Consider the following 23534-nt stretch of genomic DNA (forward strand, 5'->3'; position numbering starts at 1 on the left):
CCTGCCTCCATCAGGCTCTCTCATAGCCCACCTGTCCTCCCTTCATTCTCCTATGGCCAGTGCACCTGCCAATGTCAACGAGTCAGGTTGTGTGCTAATTGCCAATATCTCGGCAATTCCACAACACTGTGGTACCTGGTGGTAACTAAGCGGCGGGTGGGGTAGTTGACTGTCTCCGTGCGTGTCGTCTGAGTTCCAGTCTATCCGGTGTCACCCGTCCGGGTGGCGTGGGAGCTTCCCTGTCATTTCTGGGGCTTTCCGTGTCCTTTCCAGTTTAGTCCTTTTCTCCATTTCGGTTTTCAGTTTGAATCAGTGGTGTTGAAGAGCCAGGTTTTTAGTGATTTCCTGATTTTTAGGTGATCTTCTGTGTCCGATTTCTTTTGGGATGTTGTTCCAAGATTTTGCAGCTAAGTGGTAGAAGGAGCTGTCTCCAAGTTTTTTCTTAAGGTATGGTTTGATTTCTAGGCGGACTTCGTTGCTTGATCGGAGGGGTCTTGTTGGTTTGTAGATTGTTATTTTCTTTTATAGGAATTCTACTCCTTGTCCACCGATTGCCCTGTGAGTTATGCACATTGTTTTGAAGGTGATGCAATGTTTAATTGGGAGCCAGTGTAGTGTTTTTAGGGCTGGGGTCTCTTCTGAATAGTTTGAGGACTAGTCTTGCTGCTGCATTTTGATCCGTTGCAGTTTCTTCAGGAGGTGTTCTGGTATTCCGAGGTAGAGGCTGTTTGCCTAGTTGATTATTGACATGATTAGGGCGACGATAGTGAGTGTTTTGTGCGTGAAGGAGTGGAAAGGTAGAATTCTTCTTGCCGTGTGGAGGAGGAAAAAACATTTCTTCACTGTTGCATTTATTTGTGGTTCTAAGGTTAGGGTGTTGTCCATTAGGACAACCAGATTTTTTACTACCTTCGATGGTGTTGGAGCGTTTCCCATTTCCGTAGGCCACGGGATGGTGGTTTCGTTCACTTGGTTTTTGGATACGATCATGATTTCTGTCTTTCCTGGGTTGATTTTCAGGTTGTTGGCATTCATCCAAATGAAGACTTCTTTAAGGCAGTCGATTAGGGTTGAATGATCAGCATCAGTGTCTTTGATTTTGTAGATGATTGGAGTATCATCTGCGTAGTTGTAGCATGCAATGATGTATTTTTTGAAGATTCTGATGACCGAGTCTGATAGATGTTGAAATATAGTGGAGATAGTGATGATCCTTGTGGCACTCCACAGTCGTTAACTCGTGGAGTGGATTTAAATGGTTTAATTCATACCGTTTCTGTTCTTTCTGCTAGGAATGATTTGGTCCAGAGTAGGGCTGTGTCTGTTATGCCTAGGTCTTCTAGTCTTATGGTCAGGGTGTCGTGGCTCACTGGGTCAAAGGCTGCGGAGAGGTCGAGCAGAATAAGGGCTGAGGTAGTGTGAGTCTGCGTTAGTTTTGAGGTCGTCCCAGATGGATAGTAGTGCCGTTTCCGTTCCTCTTGTTGGTCTGAAACCGACTTGAGCTTGGTCTAGCAGGTGGTGTTTTTCTACGTGTTCTTGGGTTAGTTTATATACGTAGGTTTCTAGAAGTTTTGTCGGGTAGGGGATGTTGGAGATCGGCCTGTAGTTGGAGGTCTTCTACGTCGCCACTTGTGTTTTTCAAGAGTGGTTTGATTTATGCTGATTTGAAGATCCTCGGTACAGTCCCTGTTGCTAGTGAAAGATTTAGAAGGTTTCTGTAGTGTTCTCCTGGTGTTCCTTGCGTGAGGATTGATTTGTAGATGTCTGGGGGACATGGGTCCATAGGTGATCCTGCTTTCTTGCTTCGTTTTACCAGCAATGCCTCTGCTGATATTTCAGGAAAGCTTTGGAGTTTGTGCTGTGGTTCCGTGTTAGGTTCGGAGGGTTGTACTTTGTGGTTGGTTGGTCCCTTTTGTATGGTTTGTCGGATGTCATTGATTTTTTTTTTGTTGAAGTGGTCTGCCAGGTCATTGCATAGTTTTTCTGAGGTGGTTGGGGTGTTGTCGCAGCCTGGTGGATTTCTCATTTCTTTAATGATGCTAAACATTTCTTTTTGTGTTTTGGCGGCATTGGTGATTCTGTCATCATAATGTCTTCTCTTTGCCTTTTGAATTTCCGTCTTGTATGCGCGGATTTGTTTCTGGCACAGTGTTTTTAATTTTGTGGTTGTATTCTTTCCTCCATTCCAGTTCCATCTTTTTGTTTTCATGGCGCTTAGTAGTGGGGTGAACCATTTTGCTATTGCTCTTTTTTTTGATGGGGTGAACGGTTTTCCTGGGGCGATCTTGTCTATTGTATCTGCAATCCATTTGTGTAGTATCTCTGCTTTCCCGTCTAGGTCAGCTAGCTCTAGTTCTGTAGTTGAGGGTCTGGTTAATTCCAGTTGTTCGAATGGGTTACTTTCTTCGACATGTTTCCAGTTTCTCTCTGTGATGGTTGAGAGTTTTGGAGGTTGGATATAGACTTGAGTAGGCAGAGTGATAACGAATGGGATGAGGAGATGGTCGCTCCATAGTATTTGTATTGGTGGTGCCGTGGTGATGAGTTTTCGTTGGTGAAAATTGCGTCAAGGGTGTGTCCTGCCGAGTGTGTTGCCCCTTTGACTAGTTGTCGTAGTTTCATGGTGGCGAGTTGTTCAATCAGTGAGTTTTGGGAGTTGGCGGGATTGTCTTCAAACCAGATGTTGAAGTCCCCCAGGATGATTAGGTGTTCATGGTTGATGGCTAAGTTTGTGATGGCTTCTATGAAGTTGTCGACGAATGTTGCATCATATGTCGGTGTCTGTACACCAGGATGAATGTGATGTTGGTTTTTGGGTTCGCCATTAGGTGCATTACCATGGTTTCGCAGTTGAGGATGTGGAGTGGTTTCGTCAGTTTTAATTTTAAGGTGTTCGTTGAAAGCTATTGCGATGCCGCCTCCTTTTTTGTTTTTCCTGTTTATTTGCAGGCATTTAAGTTGCTTGTGAGTGTGATTTTGTAGTTGTCGTCCAGCCATGTTTCTGGGATGAACAGGATGTCAATGCCGTTCTCGTCGAGTAGGTCGAAGATCTCTGTTGAGCGTTTTGACATGGATCTTGCGTTTATTAGATTGCAGTGAAGTTTGGAGGTGTTGTATGGTTTGGACTTTGTCGAGGTAGTCTTCTGATCGATGTTGAGGTTTCCTTCCTGGTCCATCTCTTGTTGAGCTGTGGGTTTCGGGGTGTCAGCGTCTAAGAAGAGTTCTTCTAGGTTCTGTCTTCGGTTATTTTTGTTTTCATCGTGTTCATCTTCCAGCAAGTTGTGGTTGTTGATTGGAAGTTCCTTTTGCTTTGGTGATGTAGGGTGTTTCGCACAGGTAGTGTGCATGTTTTTTTTTTGTGTTGTTCATCTTTCTGCTCGCTTGTGTTAGGTTGTTTGATGTTGCTGCTTCTAACGTTGGGTTGGATTGCTGTGGTTGCCAGCTGTCAGCGAGGTATGGAGTTAGGTAGAGGGATTTGTCTCTTCTCTCAGTGTTGGTTCGATTTGTGTTCCTTTCTGTGGGGGTGCAATCTATCATTGTCGTTCTTAGTTGCTGTTCTGGAGTGTTTGTTCTTTCCTCTCTTCGTCTTTTCCTTGGAATGGGTCTTTTGCACGGCATTATAGGCTTGAGAGTTGTTTAATCTTTTGTTTGGTGATGTCCAGTTGGTTCTGCTTTGGTCTGGTTGCCTTGTGGTGTAGTAGTGGGTGTGAAAGCTGTCAGCTACTAGTTTGGGCTCTGTCAGTGGTGTTCCGGCTGAAGTTGGCGACTCGTGCAGTCCCTGTCCTTAGAGGGGATGGGGAGGTGGTTAAGGGTTGTTTAGTTGGGTGCTATCGGTGGCTCTCTTTAGTGTCCGTTTCCCTGAGCGCGGTTCACTGCAGTGCGCTAGCTATGGGGTTTGGGGAGGGAATCTGCTAGTTGAAGAGTGGCTTGGAGGGGCACAGCTCGGACTTGCGCCTTGTGATGCGTGAGCAGATTGACACTCCACAGTAATTCACTGGTGGGTTCTGTTCCACTTGAGAGTGAGTTGGTCAGCTAAATTTGAGACACCTGTATAGTGGGGGAAAGGCCTATCAATGAAATCTAAATGACACAAAAAGAAGTCTGGACACAGGGGCCCTGCTAAATTTGAGAAACCTATATAGTGGGCAAGAGGCCTGGCAATGCAATGTAAATGACACAGAAAGAAATGTGGGCGCAGAGGCCCTGCTAAATTTGAGAAACCTGTATAGTCGGAGAGAGGCCTAGCAGTGCGATCACAACATCATACAATGCAGTGTGGAGGCTTATCAATGCAGTCTAACAGTGCAATTGGGGACAGTAGCCCTGCTAAATTCGAGAGACCTGTATAGTGGGAGACCGGGCTATTCCTCTCCCAGCCCTGGGCCACTCCTACCTTACTGGTCCTTGTAGTTACAGGTCGACGGCTGGCCACTGGCTTCCCCTGCGGACACCTGCTGACACTTCCTGGAGCCGCCTCTGTTGGAGCCGGCCTTGGCCTTGGGGCCCTTAGCCACAGGGGGCTGCCAGGCAGAGGGCTGCCCTGGGAGGACCAGTGATGAAGGGTGAGAGGACCAATGAGAAGGTGCCTGGGCGGGTCGGGAGGGAAGGGAAAGCAGGAATAGGATACGGGGTGGGCGCGGGCTGCTGGGGGGGGAAATCAGAAAAGGCCTCGGGCCTGCAAGATTATTTAAAAATTAAGGCGCTCCTGGAAGGGCCTTGCTGCTCACCGTGCTCCTCTGGAAATCCAAGCAAGCAGTGTGCAGATGCTGCTTCATTAGATGTACATGACTTACCTTCAGGACACAGTTGCTGTTGACCAACAGATTCCCTGGCTTGATGTCACGGTGCAGTACCCCAGCAGAATGCAAGTATTTCAAACCTGTATAGGTGCAAGTTGAGATGGGTATGTTAGAAAGACTGTATCCTCTACTACCCAAATTAGAAATAGAGATTGCCCATCTGTGGTGCAGCGGTGAATGATACCTCGCAGGATCTGGTAGAGGAACACCTTGATGTGATCAGAACTGAGGGCCTGTGGCGACACGATCACCTTGTGCAAGTCGCTCTGCATCAGTTCTGTGATGACATATCTCGGCCACATGAAGTCAAGGAGAATACAGCACACATTTAAATATCCAGTGTTCAATTTTGGGGTTGTGGGGGGGTTGAAACATTGCTATCCCCGGAAGAGCCAGGGAACAGGTTTCGGAATCGATGGGATTTGGGCGCTATTTGGCATAGTAGAGCCTGGTTAGCTTGAAACCAACAGCTACCAGGAGCAACTTTTGTCCCCTATGGCCAACTGGTGCCTTCCAAACATGTAAATGTGATCACTTGGGAGTAATCGAGAATGTTAATGAAAAGAAAATTAGAACACATCTAATACACATTTTTAAAAACAATGGTTCATATAAAATGGTAAAAACGTTAGAGGAGCATCCCTGGTAGCTCCTGGTTCCTCTGCGGTTGCTCCTGCCTAACTGGGTGATGCCCAACACCCAGGTGCTGGTTTTAGCTCCTGCTCATTGAATCCGAATTTCAAACCCTGTAGAGGATTTAAGAAAACTGATTTTCTAGAAATGCCAAGGCACCATTACATCCAGAACACAAGGGTAAGATGATGCTCAATACACAGTCTACATCTATGCAAGGAACCTGCTTTACTAGCACGGTTTTAGAAAGAGGTTCACTTTGTCCTCTTCTCTGTGCTGTATTAATCAGTTTTCAGGTTAACAGTCCCGAGACTCTACTGCCTTCTTCCTTTCATTCAAGAAGTGGATGCTGGTTAATATTTCGAGAAGTGGAGGTAAATGCCCCTGATTTGATACACAAGATAATCTGAATGTATTCAGGATGATCTGAAAGGGTTCCACTAGTATCCAAGAAGAAAAAGTGAAAATGTTGCATTTTACATCTCAGATGTTGCGCAAGTAAATTTAAAAACGATCACTCATTGCTCCATATCTGCCCCATTGATAGACTCCAGTTATTATCTTTGTTCCTTTGCTGCACCATGTTGATATGCCTGCCACAGTTCTGTCCTACGTTTGTCTCATTTCCCTGTTACTCCAATCATATCCTCTGCAGAAATTGCAAACCCTTTAAGATTTACCTGCTCTGCCCCCCTCCCCCCTTTGAGATCAGCAGCTCGCCTTACTGCTGCCTGGCTCCTGGTGGGAGGGTGTAAAGGGGGCAGAAACATGAAGCTGTGAGTGAACTATGTGGCAGTCTCTTCTAAGTCGAACGTATGCTCTAAAATCAGGGGGGAGGGAAGCAGTCCGATAGAGCCATGCCACGCACGGTGTTCAACATAACAGGACTCTCACTCAGAGGGCCTTAATGGTTCATTGCTCACAAGTGACATCTTGTGCTGAGAGGGTCAACAGCCCTGCAAGCCACTACGTGTGGTTGGGCAGTCCATCACACAAGGGGCCCATTGGATTCAGCTTCTGTGTCTGTCGGCACCAACTGGAACAAACTTCAGAGCGCTCACATTCAGAACAGACCGAGTAAGCCGGCTCAGAAAGCAAGCTCCCTTTTCAATTAGTGTTGTGGCATCGCATCGTGGCCCATAATGGACAGCCTGCCACTGTGCACATCTCCATTTAATGATAAATGTGCTTCATAAAGCTAGCTCTGGCCTAGGTCTCTGAATGTTCCATCGCAGTGTTCCGTGAATTAACCATCCTTTCTGTTAAGTAAATGGCACTCCAACAACACAGACTCAAACAAAAGAAAAAAGGCAAAGCAGTCAAATACAAAAATGTCATATTTAATCTGTTATGGGCCGCCAGTGAAAAAGCAAAGGATACATCTCTTCAAAGCAGTCAATCTGAGGTGGCTGAAGAATATCCAACGCTGAGAGCACCTGTAAATAGATGGGAAAGGAGGGAGAATACATAATGGCTGCATTTTGATCATTTATCTATCTATTGATGTGTGTAAAGCGCATGTCACTGGCCCGGAGGCATAATAGTGCTAACAGGACGTGCAACATATAATCATAACATATAAAAACAGGGACTATGCCTAGGAAAGGGCGGACAGCCCACACCTGGCTGAGGTGCAGTAGTTAAGACTAGGGTATACCGAAAAAGCAAAGTAGAGATAGATTGGCACAACCTCAAAATCGAGAGGCAGTGCATTACAGCTCTTAGGTGCCGCATAGCCAAATGACCCCTGGTTAACCCCTACTAATTTGGTTCATGGTGTGCTGAGTAGCCCCGTATTGTTCGATCTTAGTGTCCTTGTTGGCAACCAAGAAAGGTGATTGAGAGATAGGCTGGACTTCATCCATATAGAGATTTTTGTGTAACACAAGAGACGGAGTTCACTCTACTGGCTATAGCGAGCTAGTGGAGATCACTCCTAGCATCAGAAACATGTTTGCACTTCTTCAGCCCTTTACTATGCGGACAGCATTATTCTGGATCACCTGGAGACGCATAATTTCTCCTTTCCCTATGCCCTGTAGCAAATTGGCCCCATACTCCAACTTGGCACCAATAATGGAACAGTTATCCTGTGACAGAAATGGTCTCAGCTGCACAATTAGTTTAAGATAGTAGGAGATGGAAGCTACAAGAAAGCTCACATGGGCATCATCTTCTCGATTGAGCTTGTGGGGGTCAGATGGAAGGGAGGAAGAGGAGTATGTGTGGTGATGCACTAGGCCATCTCAGAAAGGTTACAGCTATAAGAGTAGTAGTGAGTAAAATAAAATTAAAAATACAAAATTGGGAAGTCAATTTTGGCTCCTGTCACCCAAAGGGGAAATGTTTGCTGTTATTTTTAACAAGAGCAATAGTGGGGTCTGCACAACTTCAAGGACCACAGCACGCATTTAATCTTTTGGCCCTGCCTGCACTAAAATCAGGTTTCTTCCATTTGTATGAAAATGCCAACCATTTTTCAGTGATGGAATAAATTAATATAGATGTAGATGTCTTACTAATTGAATCTATTCAAATCAATTCACATTTTCCTATGTAGGCATGCATGCACTGCGCCTCAGTAATAAAAGACTAGCCTATGGCAACTGGCATTTGCATAGTGCAAATGCACCTCTGGTTGTGCAGCACAATGGGCTTCTTGTGTTAGACACCAGTCTCAACTAGCAGAAATAACCTCCTAGTGTCTTGCATCTTCCAAAAATATTTATTGTGAAGAGTTTCCACATCACTACTTATCAAATCTGCATTAATCACGTAATCCTGCAGACTGAACCTTTATAGGGTGGTCTCAATTGCCCATCTCTAGGGCTTAGACATATTGGTTGCATCTGGGTTGGGGGAGCTGGGTAGTTTTGGGATTGGATAATGTGCTGAGATAGGTCACCTGAAAGGGGATGGTTTAAGATTTCAAGCCCGGAGGCAGTTTCAGATCTTTGTATAAGCCCTTCCCTCCGCTTGTAAGTTCCGTTTCCCTTGCCCGCTTTATCATTGGCCCTTCAGTTCAAGATTTGAGATTAATAAGCGTGGGAGAGGCCTGGCTCTATTCAGGAAGCAGTCATTGTTAGCGAGAAGGAGCGAAAAAGGCAGAGGTTTTCCTGGAGGCAAGTATGTTTGCGGTAGGAAATGGGGAAGGAAGAGGTCCACCTGTGAAATTTACAATGTGAGTGTGCTTTGATTTTTTTTGTTGTTGGAAAGTAGGTAAAAGGTAAGAAAATTTTTTGTGAGAAGAGAACGCTCTCCACTGAACCATCTGAAAGGTTACTCTGGGAAAGGTTCCCTTCCTCTTCCCTTCCCTTTCAGAAGCTAAAAGAAAGGCTTCCATTTGAAAACTAGGGATGAAAGTAGTCAACATTTTATTGTGGAGACTCTTGCTGCGAATCCCCAAATCCACTAAACTCTCCACCTTCCCAAGTGTTGGCACAGTCCTAAAGGGACCTGAAAGGCTCATGACCAACACTTCTGGAGCAAGAGCCAATTAAATCTGTGAAGGTTTTTGGTCATACTAATATGACCAGCTTTCAGATTGTGGTTTTCTTAAAGGGATAGTTCACTCTAAAATTGTAGTGGCTCAAAAGATGGGCCATGATCAAAAATCTATATAAAAAATATTTAAGAAAGATCCCATTTAAACTTTTGAGCAAATGAGGCTCAAAGTCACACATTTCAAGCACTAGGAGGTATCCATTTTGTGAAATGGATGAGCCTCCTGTGCTTCTGTTAAACTCTGCCCTTGCGGCACTAATGAAGAAAAAGCCAGCCAGCTGTAATAAACCAAAGCTACCAGTGGGTAGCTTTTGCTTCATTACTGCCGGAGAGCAGAGAATGCAGGTTAGGAAGGCTGCGTTCAGTTAAGTGCTTATTTCGTTTAGCACCGAAAACGTAAAATATATATTTGTTTGCTGTGGCTTCAGCTTTGAGTCTCCTGGGCTCAAAGCTGAAGTCACCGCAAACAAATACAACTTTGTTGTATTTATAAATGCTGCGGTTTTCTTTTTGAAATTTTCCAGGCTCCGAGTAATTCATGATTCCCAAACTGCTTTAAAAAATCCAGAAAGACCTTTGATAGAAAAAGGGGCACAAAAGGGCTTACACCAACACCCTTGTGTTTGGAACATGCAGCTAGAACAACCTCAACAGAGAATACTCACAATACTACAACTCCTAGCAGTGACTGGAACGGCCAGCTCCACCCATCTCAAGATGCCTCCTTCCCTGTCCTCCTCCCGTACATGCTATAGCAAGCGCCAGTACATAATGCCATACTCCTAGAATAACCGACCCGCCCAACCCTTTATGACCTACCACTTGTGGCAAGATAAATTAACACATGGCGGCCGATGTGGTTCAAAAGACTGTTTTTTTCTGTAATCTGCTGGGGATGCAAGGGGGTGGGCAGGGGAGGGGTGTTGATTAACCAAACTCCTATGGGAACTATGGAAATGGCTAGACAAACAAGGGTGGTCTGGGGAAGAGGGTACAAATGATCAAGATCTTAATATAAGCTTAAGAGTCCTTGTCCCTGCATGGACACCATAATCTGCAAGTCAATGTTCAATGAAATGGACAACAAAAAAGTTCCAAATCCTAATCTTTCAAGTCTTGAGCCTCCTGGCTACCCTACATTAGAACGCAAAAGTTTCAAGGAGTGGCCAACAAAAGAGATCACAAATTTGACGCTACAATATCCAACCCTAGTCCAACAACAAAGCTGAAATGTTCTCATGGAATGCTTTCTGCAGGGTTAACTCACAGTATACAGTATGGACACTTATTTAGTCTTCCTGCTTACACAATGACTCTTAAGAACTCACAGGTTTCTGGTTTTTCTTCTTCACCCAAATCTCTCATAGCATGCACCCGACAGTCTCTCACAGAACCTGAGATTATTCACCACTCTTTAGGCATTTACCAGACACTTGATTTCTCAACATTGACAGTTGGTTTCTGCCAGACCCTGGAGTTCTCAGCATTCATTTTTCTATCAATCATGCCTGTTCTCCTTTCATGCCAATAAAGAAATCATTGGAGTAAAACAAAATGTGGGGGGCCCCTGCAAGCCCTGCTCAGGGGGGCCCCCTGCTGGGCATGGACAGCATGGGGTCCCCACACCCAGGGGCTGCAGGGGCCCCCATTACACCAGTGTCATCAATGGTTATTTCGAACCCCTCCCCCCCCCAAATTCAGGACCCCAAATTCAGGAACCCTATCAGGCAGACTATATAAATATTACCCTTCTGCAAGGAGAATCCTCTCTGGTAAGTCTATAGATCTGGTTTCACTGCTTGGTTGAGGGCCCGCTAGTGTACATGCCCCTCATTCAACATCCCTTCTTGTGGGCTATTCACTGCGTTACCTTTCGCAAGCACAATCGAAGAAAGATGCATTTACTATCTCCTCTCAGATAGCGGTTTTCGTCAACTGTTATTCGGGGGTCTTCATTTTCATCTCAGCCCATAGGATTGGCTGGGGCCACTGTGCATTTTTTTCAGGACTTTTGATTCACTGAAGGATGGTTTCCTCCAAAAGGATTTTCAAATCCGTTCAACTGAGGCTCCGTTTAAGGTAATTACTATCACCTGTTTGGTTTGCATTTTTTATATGCTGCTGGTTAGGTCACCACTATCTTGGAATACCTTCTAGGAGTGTTCAGGCATCTGCAGCTGACTCATTCTGCACCTCTATTCAACAATGCTTGGCCTAGTTGCATCTTGTCATGTAGAATTTGCTTCAGAAAGAAAGGGGGACATGTTTTTTTCAAGGGTATTTGGTTTGTGAGGAGGAAATCAGTAAAGATGATTTTACATTAAGAAGTGGACTTTCGGTCTGCCTTTCATAACATTTATGATTGAAATTAGAGAAGGAATCTAACCCAAGAAGGAACATGTCATAATCGTGGGCGTCGTGGTATTTCCGCTCCGTCTGTTCCATCCGCCCCCCTCTGATCCATCCGTATCTCCCCGCTCCACCCACATCATCCGTTTTATTTACACTGGCCGTTTTAGTTTTCTGTTTGTTTGATCGGGACTCTATGTTGGATTGTTATCTTTGATTCATCCGTTTATTGTGGTTGTTAATTCTGTTTGTGCTAAGCGTCAGGTTTTTAAGGGAAAAGCCACGTTTTCAGTCATTTGCAGGAAGACATGAGGTCTTCGGTCAGTTGAATGTGGGGTGGAAGGGAGTTCCACAGAGTGGGTGCCAAGGCTGAGAATGATGATCCACCTAACCTGACTGAGTTGGTGTTTGGTATCACTAGGAGGCGGGCAGTGCTTGATCTTAAGAGTGCACGGTGGATGGTAGGGTTTTAGCTTGTCCTGAAGGTATTGAGGTCCGGTTTTATGCATTGCTCGGTGAGAGATGCATAAGGTTTTGAAGGTCACCCTTTGTCCAACCGGGAGCCAGTGGAGAGTTTTGAGAGCTGGGGAGGTGTGATCTTTTGGGCCAAGTGCGAGTAGCAGTTTGGCTGCAGCATTTTGTGCCCTTTGTAGTTTAGTCAGGTGGTATGCTTGGACTCCGAGGTAGAGGGAGTTAGCATAGTCCAGTCTTGACATTACAATTGATTTGACCGCGGTAAGTCTGTTGGGAAAGGAGAGGTATGGAAAAATGCGCCTAAGAATTTTGAGGTGGTAGTGGCAGGACTTAGACACGTTGACTTGGTGGGAGAGGGTCAGGTCAGAGTCGTGTGCGCATCCAAGGTTTTTTACTGAGGTTGAGGTTGTCGGGGGATTGCCCATGGATGATGGCCAGGGTAGAGGGTGTAGAAGAAGTTTGGTGTTGCCACACACCAGGATTTCACTTTTGGTGGGGTTTAAAAGGAGGTGGTTTGTGGTCATCCAGTGATCAAAGTCAAGGAGGCAGGAAGCAAGGTCGGGCTGGCTGCTGGGGTTTGAATTAAGAAGTTTTAGGATTAGTTGGGTGTCGTCGGCGTAGTTGTAGCACAGAATATTGTGCGAGCGGATTATTCGTGGAGGGTGGACATATAGCGGTTGAACAGGAGGGCTGATAGGCACGCTCCTTGTGGAACTCCGGTATTGACTGGTCAGGCGGCAGAAACAAAAGGAGGAGAGGAGGGTTATTTGGTTCCTATTGTTGAGGAAGGATGCTATCCACGAGAGAGTTTCCACGGATTCCTAGGGAGTGGAGGCGGTCAAGGAGGATTGAGTGGTTGATTGTGCCGTTACTCGGTCAGCTGGCTCTCTCCTGTACCTTCTGGGATCTTCCTGCCAAGGTCCGGTCTCTCCTGGGGTCTGCACTGGCATGGTCTTGGTCTTTGGCAGCTTCTAACGGCTTCTGGGTAGCTGCAGCGTCGCTGCAGCCTTTGGCTCCTTGCAGTAGCAGCACCCGTTACAGACCGCCCGGTCAACCTACTCCAGGAGTCTATGCTACTGTCTCGCCAGCTTCTTGCATCGTCTTGTGTCAGACCTGCTACAGACCAGCCGCCTCCTCCAACGGCGTCCCGGTCTCCAGCCCTTTTCATCTCCCACACTGAACAGCTCCCATGAATGATGTTGCTCTGGGGACAATTTGACCTTGTGTCAAGTCTCTCTTCATTTTTTAAAGTCTGTACAGGTAAGTTTCTTTGTGGAATGCTAGAACGCTCCACTGAGGTCACAGAAGTTTTATTGCTACATCTGTTGTTCCTCTTCATGCCAGTACCTGCCTGCAAGGTATTCTTCACATCAGTACTGGAGTCAGTAAAAGGCCATAATAGCAAATGCAAATGCTAGCAAGGGAGGTTGGTTAAAAGATGGTAAAGGGTTGGGAAGGTTAGGTTGGGGATATTGTGGACAGTTCTACCAAGGCGTTCCTCCTTCTCGGAAGAGGGAGAGAACCGTCCCTCCCCATGACATCCTTTCACATTATACCACCCCCAGGTTCAGGTAGTAGCCCCATCTCCCTGGCCTCATGGAAAGGGGCTCCCCCTTGAGAATTTATAACATTTGATAAATTGTCACAACATCCAGCAAACCTATTTTTTTTTTTAAGTAAATGAAGCCACCTTTGCTTAAACCAAATGGGCATGAAGAGTTTTAAGTGAAGGGAGGCCTAAAACTGAATAAGTGCTGAAATTAAGGAAACTATCCATCTTGAGATGGTAGCTTTAGAGGTCTGAGCTCCACTATTGGAGTTGCCAAATGTAGTAAAAACAGACTTTAAGACATCCTGAAGTCCTTTGCCCCATCATGGTATAACTTGAGCACCATTTATTACATCTAAGTTATGGAGGACCCTTTCCACGTCGACAATGGATTTGGGAAGAATACAGGTAAGGAAATGGTTTGATTGATATGAAGTTCGGTCACCACTTTGTCCTTTTAAAAGGTTGCAGGGTTCGAAATTAAGTCGACTAGAAGGCGTGAAAAACCAGTTCCAATGAGTCCGGCATCTCCCAATAAGCAGGAGATACCACTGTGGAACCAGAGCTGAGTACACAACACTACAAAACTAACATCCACATAAGATGCACACTAACCTTTCGGCTGCTATGTACGATTTGTATTTAGATTTGTATCGCGCGCCAAACCCTGAGGTAACTGGGCACTGGAAAGCCTAAGTGTTACAGGCATACATACAAGGAAAACAACAGTCAAGTCGACCAAGGATTACAGCTAGGTCTAGTGACAATAATGACAAGAGCATACAAATTAGTACAATGATAACACAAGTAAAAATTAGAAGAAAGCATCAGTGTATGGACAGTGGCATCATAAGATAGGCTGATCAGTAAGCCAGCTCTTTACTCTGGTTCTGAAAGCACCGAAGGAAGGTTCCAATCTGATGGCAAGCGGCAAGGAGTTCCAGCATTTGGCAGCTTGAACTGGGAAGCTAGCTCCTTCTGCTGTTTTTAGGTTAAACCTTGGTACTGTGAGGCAGTGGGATTGGACAGATCTGGTAGGTCGAGCTGGTTGGTATTTGCAGAATTTGTCCGATAGGTACTTCAGGAGCCGAGTACAGGCATTTGTGGCCGATTGCCAGGGTGCATAGAGTTATTCTATCGCGCACCGACAGCCAGTTAGTCTTCCATCTGAGACTCAAAATGTGGCTAGATCTAGGAAGGTTTACTGCTGCTCTCAGGGAGTCATTTTGTAGGACCTGTAGCCTCTTAAGATTCCATTCAGCGGTTCCTAGGAAGAGCGTGTTGCAATAGTGAATCTTTGACAGCACTAAGGCGCTGGCTAGCGTAATGCAACTGCTGGGGCACAAATAAAATGTACAGGCATTGATCACCTTGTTGGTGTAGACTGTAGACGATGCCACAGCACTTGTTTCTTTAGGGACAAGGTAGAATCAAGATAAACTCCTAGAGTTTTTATTTCCTTGGCAACTTTGATCGGATTCCCATCAATATTGAAGGAAATGTACCGCGGGTAGAGTTTATTTAGGCATGCCTGAGTGCCGAAAATCAAGAGCTCAGTCTTTTTCTCATTGAGACATAGGCTGTTGGCAGCCATCCAAGCCTGGATTTCGAGGTAGATTTCATTAATTAACTTGGAGTCCTACTGATCCATCATGTTTACATATGTACTATACGATAATCTCACATATGCATGTTGTTAAGGCACCAGCTGGCCTGGCGAACCAAATTTAGCTCCTGGTAGATGATGGTTTCAAGCTAACCAGATTCTAGAAGCAGGAGCTAAACCGCTCATTTTTGAACTCCGAGGATATGAAGGTTTCATCAAAGCAAAGAGCCTGCAACTCACGTACTCTTCTGACCAAAGTGATGGCAAGGAAAAGCCACGTTCCAGGGAAGTATTTAATGTCAATAGTGGCCATGGATTCAAAAGGTTTATGACATAATGCATTAAGCATCACATTAGGATCCCATTTAGCATGAGGGGTTTCAACCGGAGAGTAAAGATGAAGGAGACCATTAAAATGGCGCTGCACCACTGGAATTCATAGAGAAACAGAACAAATCTAGACGAAATAGGCTCCGAGGGTTGAAAGAGAAGTCCTGCTGCAATCTATTTGCATCCCGATGGCTGCAAGTTCCGAAATGAATTAAATAACCTGGTCTAAAGAAAATGAAAGGGGACTAATCACCTTTTCTAGAATCCAGTGACAAAAACTGAGCCATTAGCTTCTATAGGGCGGGCTTGCGTAGATGGTTTGCGCACAGCTGGTATGATGCATCTGTCCAGCTGAATTCCATAGTCCCAGAATATGAACTACCTGCAGCAATGTTACTCTCTCGATTTCTCATTCCACATCTGCAGTGCCAGCAGAATTGGGACACAACATCTGGTTCCATCCACTTCCTTCACATAAAACATGGATACTTCATTGTCTATTTGAAGAGCCACTCCTTATTTCTCGATATTCAGATGAAAAAGCGTTTTGAGACCGGAATAACAATGTCAATTCCAGGAAGTGTTTGTGCTTTCCCCTCCATCTATAGGAGATCAGAGGTCGAACACTTCCAGATGATCCAGCATGGTTTCCTAACCTAGAGAAAGGGAGTGTGTAGTAATTGTGACGCAAGGGACTAGCACAAGATAAGAGGGTTCTCCTCATTACATTCTTTTGATTGGACCACCAAATCAGATGGTCTCATTTCCGATGTCGCAGGGACTCAGTGAGACCGAGGACCTGCTGGTCGAGACCAAGCTAATCTCAACGGAAATTGCACTCTCCTCATCTGGAGTCTCGCCAATGTTACCACCAGGACATAGGAAGCCATTATGCCTAGTAGTTTCTGAAACCATCAGATCTAAGTGATCCGACCGCGGCCGATTTTGCCGCCGCCGGAATGTTCGCATGAGAAAGGTGCAAACTACCAAAATTTTGCACCTTTCTCATGCGAACACACTTACATACTACGGGGGCTGCAGGGGTTTCCCCCCGCAATCCCCGCTCACTATGCTGTAAAGTATGGTGAGCGGGTGTTGCGAGGGAAACCCCTGCAGCCCCCGTTTTTTTCCAGGTGTGCTACGGGGGTATCCCCCGCAACAACCTGCTCACTATGCCACACAGTATAGTGAACGGGGTGTTGCGGGAGACACCCCCGCAGTCTTTTTTTTTTACTTATGTGCAATGCATGCTACCACCAAAGGTTCAGACTTTTGGTGTTCGAACCTTTGGTGATCGCATTTTTCGGTCGTTTTGTATGGCGGGACTTTTTTTTTTCTTTTCAGTCCGATCGTACAAAACCAAACCATCATGCCATTATGTGGGTTGATTGCAGGAAAATGGTAAAAGTCAGATGGAGGTCCAATATTACCTAAACAAAAACTGTGGCCATTGTCATATTCCAGCAGAATCCTATGAAAGTCAGGTCCTAAGAGACAAACATACAGGATTTCTTCCAGTTCAATGACAAGAGGATGGAGTAAATACTTGCGATGGAGATTTGCCAGTCGAGGACAATGGGAACTGGGAAGCCAATTTTCCCAGATAAGGCCATACATCAACTCCTGGAAGTCTAAGGAAGGCCACTATGGCCAACAAAAGTTTGGTGAAAACTCTTGGACTTAAGCTCAAACAAAAAGGGGAGCACTCAGTACTGAAAAAGATTGTCCCCTATTGAGAAACTAAAAAAATGTCCAATGTTGGGGCAATAGCGCAACATGTAGGTAAGAATCCTCAAAAAAAAAACAAAAAAAAAAAAATCAGGCTGTCTGTATTTCCGGTCCTGAAACCCACAAAACCCTGCAAAGGATCTTGAGCGAAAGTAAGACCTTTGCGGAAAAGCTGACTTGCGGCCAGTGGGTTTGGTCAAAAAAGCAACTTTGCGATTAAGGTGCTTGTTTTTCCTGTTTGTGTGTTCATCAGTTGAGCTTTGAAAGAGGTCTTTGCCTTCCAAAAGAAAGGTCAAGGACCTTATCCTAAATGTCTTTTGCAAATCTGGTCGCATGTAGCCATTCCTGGCAACATGGATCAACTATTGCCAATACTCTAGCTGAGGCATCTACAGGATGTGCTGCAGATTCTCCTGAGCAATATTACTCAGAGTCCAGAGTTGCAAATTGGACGCAGATAATATGGTTTTCGTGTTGGCTGGTTTAAGCCAGAGTGCTGAATTAGAAAACATTTTCTTTCCCGCACCTTCAAGCATTTAGTCCTCTTGTCAAAAGAGGAGATACTGCTGAAGTAAAAGAACAAAGACTTCTAATGGAGCGTAGCAGCTGCTACTAAGGTTGAGCATAGTGGCAGAAATTGTTAATGATACCTTATCAGTGGGAAGAAAACTGCATCTGAAATCTTGTTTTTGTTAATGTGTGGCCTCGAATGTGCGTTTTCCCCACAATTCTTTAGCTACAGCCAGGCTGTCCTTTTACAGGAAAAGTTCAGAACAGTGGCAAATTTTGAGATTGAGGGATAGAGCACCCGCCAAGACTCCCACCTCAGAGAGCGAGCATAATTCAGGCCTCAGAATATCCAAATAGGACGAGGTCCAAAACGATCACGGAAAGCAAGGATGGAAAATTAAGATTCATCTTCCGCTTCCTGTCTATCAGTAATGCCTTTTTCAGCCGGAGGTTCCGTTTGTTCCACCAGTTGGGGTGTTTGAGCTGCTTTCTTTACAGAGGATGCTATTCCAGAGGAGAGGGGGCTATGGTAGAGTGGGGGTTAGGCACCTCCTTTGGTTAAGGAAAATATTTCTTCAAGCAACCGTTAAAATAATCTGTTTGAAATTTTGTGAAAAACACCTCTTCCCAGGACTGTCTCCCAAGTTCTGTTTAAAGGGTTCTGCCTCCAAGATTGAAATGATACCAGTTGCCACGAAGGTCAACCTAGCCACGAGTCCACATACTGTAACGAGGATAAAGTCGAAATAATGGATAAGGTTGAAGGCAACACCAGTTTGGTGTGTAGGGTCCATTGAACCTTTGGATCAAAGATGTCACTGCACAAAGAAGCACTCAGCAACAGTCTAGGTGTAACGTCAAGGAGCATAGGAGTGGAAGATGTCAAGGAAGCCACCATTTCGAAATTAAATATTTTATTTATATTGCACTTGTACACAAGTGTTTCGGAGCGCGACCAGGCAAAAAGGGAGGGGAACAAGGGAGAAAAAAAAAAATAAAAAAATAAGAAAAACAGTGATCTTACTAGGCCCAGTGACATTTAAGAAAGCACAAGTGCATTGGAAAAGAAAATGGGGGAAGTGTGCATTGAAGGGGTCGGGGAAGTGGAAAGTACGAGGCAGAGGAGAGAAAACAAATATTAAATAGAATAAATAATAAATAAGGGCGATAAACCATCGCAGTGCAGCCAGCAAGTGGCAGGTGAAAGTTAGTCAGAAAGGTATATCTGATAAGTGCAGAAGAAACGTGGGAGGGGGACTGTATGGGTACAGATACAGAATCCTAGTGCAGATGGTGGCCTGGAGGCAGTGCAGGAGGGTAGCAGGGTGAGCAGATACCTGGACCCGAAAGAACAGAGGGTGGCCAGGTGCACAATGCCAAGAGAAGAAACAGATCAAGAGTGGAGAAGGGGGGCAGAAGCAAGGAGGAAGGTATTGAGATGTTTCCGGAACCGAAGATGATTTTTCCTCAAGTTTCAAGGTGGCCGGGAGGCTGTTCCAAAGGGAGGCACTAGCCGAAGACAGATCTACCGCCAGCTCGTTTTTAAGTGGATCTGTGATAAAGTGCATCACAGGATGACAAGATAATCCAGGTGGCTTGTTCGTTAATTTGAATGCCTTGGCTTGAATCTTGAGGATTTCAGGTGTATTTATCCCTTTTTGAGGGATTATCAGCAATGCTGTTTTTCAGACTTTGGGCGAACCTCCGACCTGCACGCTCTTGCAGGATCCTCTGTGTGACCTGTCCTACTCTTCAAAGCCCTTTCTGGGGATAATCTGATGTTACTTAACTTTAACCCCAAGATGGGCATCTTAGACAACGCTGATGGCTGTTTTAGACCCTGGAAGGGGAACCTTGGGTTGCCCCTGAAAGGTGAACCTCCGGTCTCCAGGGGTACCTCGGGACAAGACCCCGGTAAGGCTAGGCTCTATGTGACCTCTCCCTGATCCAGATGCCCATGGGAATGTGTCACTTGGCAGGGATGCTCTAAAAAGAAAAGTACTCAATGGACAGCGATGTTGCTCTTCTAAGAATTCTTTCAGGTGAGCTGGAGGAATGCAATGAAAAATGTTCTCCCACCTTGAAGTCTTCCCTCAAGATGCTCTGGACATGAACACTCCTGACAAAGGTTATGGAGATCAACCACTGCGTATGAATGCCCACACGGGAATATCATTTATAATGCGGTATAGACAAAAAGGTTGAACGCAGGAACCAGGCAATAAGTTAAATTTTACCAGGTGCTACCTTAGTGTCCAATCCTGACATTTCCCAGAAAAGGACTGAGGGGAGAGGTGCAATACAGGAATGCAGGGCTAAACCTGCACTGTTTGTGTGCAACAAAAAAGTGCTCCAGTCATGTCCAGATGGACTGTCCCATAAATATGGGTGGACAAGGAGATGGGATGTAGGAGTAACAATATAATGAATTGCTGGATAAGACCCTATTGATGGGCAATAGGTCTGGATGGGTTATAACGAAATTGGTAATCGCGGGTCACTGTGATCTTTAGAAAACTAATTAAGTGACTCTTCAGATAATGAGTTGGCATTTGTAATTTGTGCACGGTAGAAGACGACTTAACGTAACCTAGTTACCATTGCCACAGTGTCCAAGCACTAACATGATCTTGTAAAAAAGTGGGTTGGGTACATTAGTGAGGGAAGTGGGAGAAGAATAGAGGTTGTGCTTTTCGGTTGGTGCTTGTAAAACCAGGAGGAACTGGAGTCTTGTGCGAGTCTGCCTTCTGGGTGTGTTTGGAATGTGCACACCGGGGATATGCTTTCCAGAAGGCAAAACATCTTTGTTTATTGGTTTCTAGGAAACCTTGATTATTGAACAGCCTCCCGATTGGATGCTACGATCCACTTCCCGGCACCGACCTCACCGGAAGGGCCGCGTAGAAAGGGTCAGGCCGGTCTATGTCGACCCCCCCACATTCATCGCTGTACTCGATGGAGGTGGGCAGAAACCCCATCTCCCCAGCATCGCCACACTGCTCAGGAGAAGCACAACGACCTCCACAGCAACCAGGAGGCTCGACCAACACCTTGCCCGCACCAGGTGAAGCCCTCTTTGCCCTAACTGTGCCTGCATCTGCCCAATCTGCCATCTAGAAATTCCTTTTGTTTTCCAGAAGCCCATTTTACCTTACGTATCTCCACACAGTGCTGTCATCAGCCTGCAGCATTCAGAAAATGGCTGCTGCATCTTTATCGGTTGCTAGGCAATCTTGATTTTGAACAGCCTCCCCCTTGGCTGCTACGATCCACTTTCCGGCACAGACCCCACCGGAAGACATAGTCGGCCATAGGAAGGGCCGCGTAGAAAGGGTCAGGCCAGTCTGTGGCGAGACGTGGGCTGCCGCTGAACCTAACAAGTCGACTTACCTTCACAACGCCGCTACTGTAAGTTCTCTTCGACTATTCTACGCCCTGAGCTGAGTCTACAACGTAGTAAACGCACTAGTTTGCTTACACTGGTGATCGCATCCGTGTCTTATGCGCAACGCGCACCCAGCCTTTCTTCGACCAGGGCAGATTAGCGCCACAGTGCAACCTCAAACCGATGCACACAGCAAAGGTCCCCTGCTCACCACATGGCATTCCAAACTAGAGACACTCACTTCCGACTTGTCTAAATCACTCAGCACCATACCCTGAGCCCAATGTTCAGCTCGTCATACAGCTATACTCTCACTGCTACGTTATGCATGCCTTTACCTTTACATATACCTGTCCTTAAATAATCTGTGATATTTGATAGTCTATGTTTACACATATGGTCTGAACCAAACACGTATACTACAAGTAAACTGCATTTGGCACCTCTATATTCACCTTGAGCAGCACTACCTCCCTGCTATATGCCGACACCTAAAATAGACTACTACGATATAATAGCCTGTGTCCTTGAAGAGTAGCCCAAGCAGCTTGTGCATTGCCTACAATGCTCCAAGTAGCTCATTGCCTCTATTTATACTCTGTGCCTGCTTAACTCCTGCTTGCTGCCTGTTCAGCCTATGCCCATGTCTTGCAACTGTTTAGCCTATACTCTACACTTACTTAGAGTATGATCAATATCTGAAATATTTTGACCTATGCATGATCAGCCTACGTACTATGCTCGATTAGCCTATGCCTAGCATCTGTTTAGCCTATGCTCATAATCGATATCCTCAAGCTTATTTCCAATGCCTGATTAGCCTATGCACTATGCCCGTTTAGCTATGATCCACACGCGAGTAGCCTATGCCTATACCTAGCAAATTCATGTATACTAATGTTCCTACCACCTATAGCGCTGCTCTGCCACACCTCCTGACTAGCACACAGTCAGCAACCCATATCCAGAGCTAGTTAGACTAAAGGTGAACAGCCCCCACCAGACAAGCTAACCCTGACCAAGTAAAGCCCGCCTTACCAGCCTACCCAGCACCCATGTGGGTTATGCCCCACCAGCACCCGCTACAGTACCACTTATGTCAGGCCAGAACTATGCCCCCTAGTATGACAATGACACCACTATTAATACTGACCCTACCAATCATCTACATACCAACTACGACCACAACTATGCCACTCAATTACCTACCATGCCTGCACCCCGACAGAAATAATAGACTCCGAGCCAGATTACTATGTCTCTATGAACCAAGAAGAAGCTCCAACTACCAATTTAGCTATTATAAGAATGACTGTATGTTAAATCACAGTAGACTATCCCAGAAGACCAAGCCTAAAATATCGCCATATATATCACACACACCCTCTAACGTAAGGAACAAGTTACTTACCTGTAACTGTTCTCCAGCATGTGTCTGGCATGGATTCACATGCTACTGACTATTCCGTCGTCGGGCTGGGAATCCTTGTTAAAGAAAAGAAAAGAAAAAAAAAAAAAATCAGTATTAGTTTCGTTTCTGATCTGTCTTTCTTAGTAGTAACCAATCACTGGTCTCTCGGTCGTACTGTCCCCAGCCAATGACTGCCCTCTCCCTAAGCCCCGCCCCTGGCAGCCATCCTCAGATTTGGTAGCATGTAAAGTGGCAGTATGACCAAGCGAAGAGCCGCAGAGGGGAAGGAGGGAGGGTTCGCATGTGAATCCATGCCAGACCCATGCTGGAGAACAGTTACAGGTAAGTAACTTGTTCCTTCTCCAGCATGGGGTCTGGCATGGATTCACATGCTCATGAATATAAGAATACATAGCAGTACACGCATGCACAACCACGGGAAGTGGCAAGGCTCAACATTAAGCATTACATAAAACAACATGAAGCATCTCTTAACTCCTCACCAGGCTCACCTTAAGCGAACAGGTTGCGCAGCACTGCCTGGCCAACTCTGGAATCCCGGTCGACGCAGTAGAATCTCGTGAAGGTGTGCGTGACCTCCACGTAGCAGCCCTGCAGATGTCCAGCAGGGGCACACCAGACAAGAACGCCATGGTAGCAGCGAACGCTCTGGTCGAATGGGCTCTCGGACGGCCAGGCAACGGTCGGTTTGCCAACGGATGACAGTGCATGATGCAGCCATAGAGCCATCTGGAAAATGGAAGCCTTCGAGAGAGCCTTCCCTTGGTTCACAGGTCCAAAGTTCACAAACAGCTCTGTGATGTCTTCCGAAAACTCTTTGTTCGGTCCAAGTAGAACTTCAGCGCTCTAGCTACATCCAGCGAGTGCAAAGTCCTCTCGGCCAGCGACGAAGGCGATGGGAAAAAGACTGGTAACACCAAGGGCTTGTTGAGATGGAAGTCCGACGGCACCTTGGGCATGAAGGAGGGGTGCGTCCCCAGCACTACCCTCGTCTCGTGGAAAGTCAAGTATGGAAGCTTGCAGGATAGGGTCTGAATCTCTCCCACGCGTCGCGCAGAGGTGATGGCCACAAGGAACGCTGTCTTCCACTATAGGAACTTCAATGGAGCCGAATGCAAGGGCTTGAATGGCGGGCCCATGAGCCTGGTCAGCACCACGTTGAGCTCCCACGCCGGGGCTGGAGCTTTCACCGGCGGGAACGATCGAAACAGTCCTTTCATAAACTCCTTCACCAG

General features: G+C 45.9%; 1 protein-coding gene across 2 annotated transcripts in view; it reads right to left on the minus strand.

Moving 5' to 3' along the window:
* LOC138580989 (serine/threonine-protein kinase NLK2-like) overlaps positions 1-23534 on the minus strand; it is a 370858-nt gene that overhangs the window by 282891 nt on the left and 64433 nt on the right. For both annotated transcript variants that reach the window (XM_069651967.1, XM_069651968.1), the window contains exons 3-5: positions 6813-6868; positions 4984-5090; positions 4794-4879 (exon numbers count right to left, since the gene is read on the minus strand). In XM_069651967.1, coding sequence (XP_069508068.1) covers positions 4794-4879; positions 4984-5090; positions 6813-6868 — 249 coding nt within the window. The remainder of the gene's footprint in view (positions 1-4793; positions 4880-4983; positions 5091-6812; positions 6869-23534) is intronic.

This window comes from Ambystoma mexicanum, chromosome 3p (genome assembly GCF_040938575.1).
Source record: "Ambystoma mexicanum isolate Mex_15411 chromosome 3p, UKY_AmexF1_1, whole genome shotgun sequence".
Classification (NCBI taxonomy): domain Eukaryota; kingdom Metazoa; phylum Chordata; class Amphibia; order Caudata; family Ambystomatidae; genus Ambystoma; species Ambystoma mexicanum.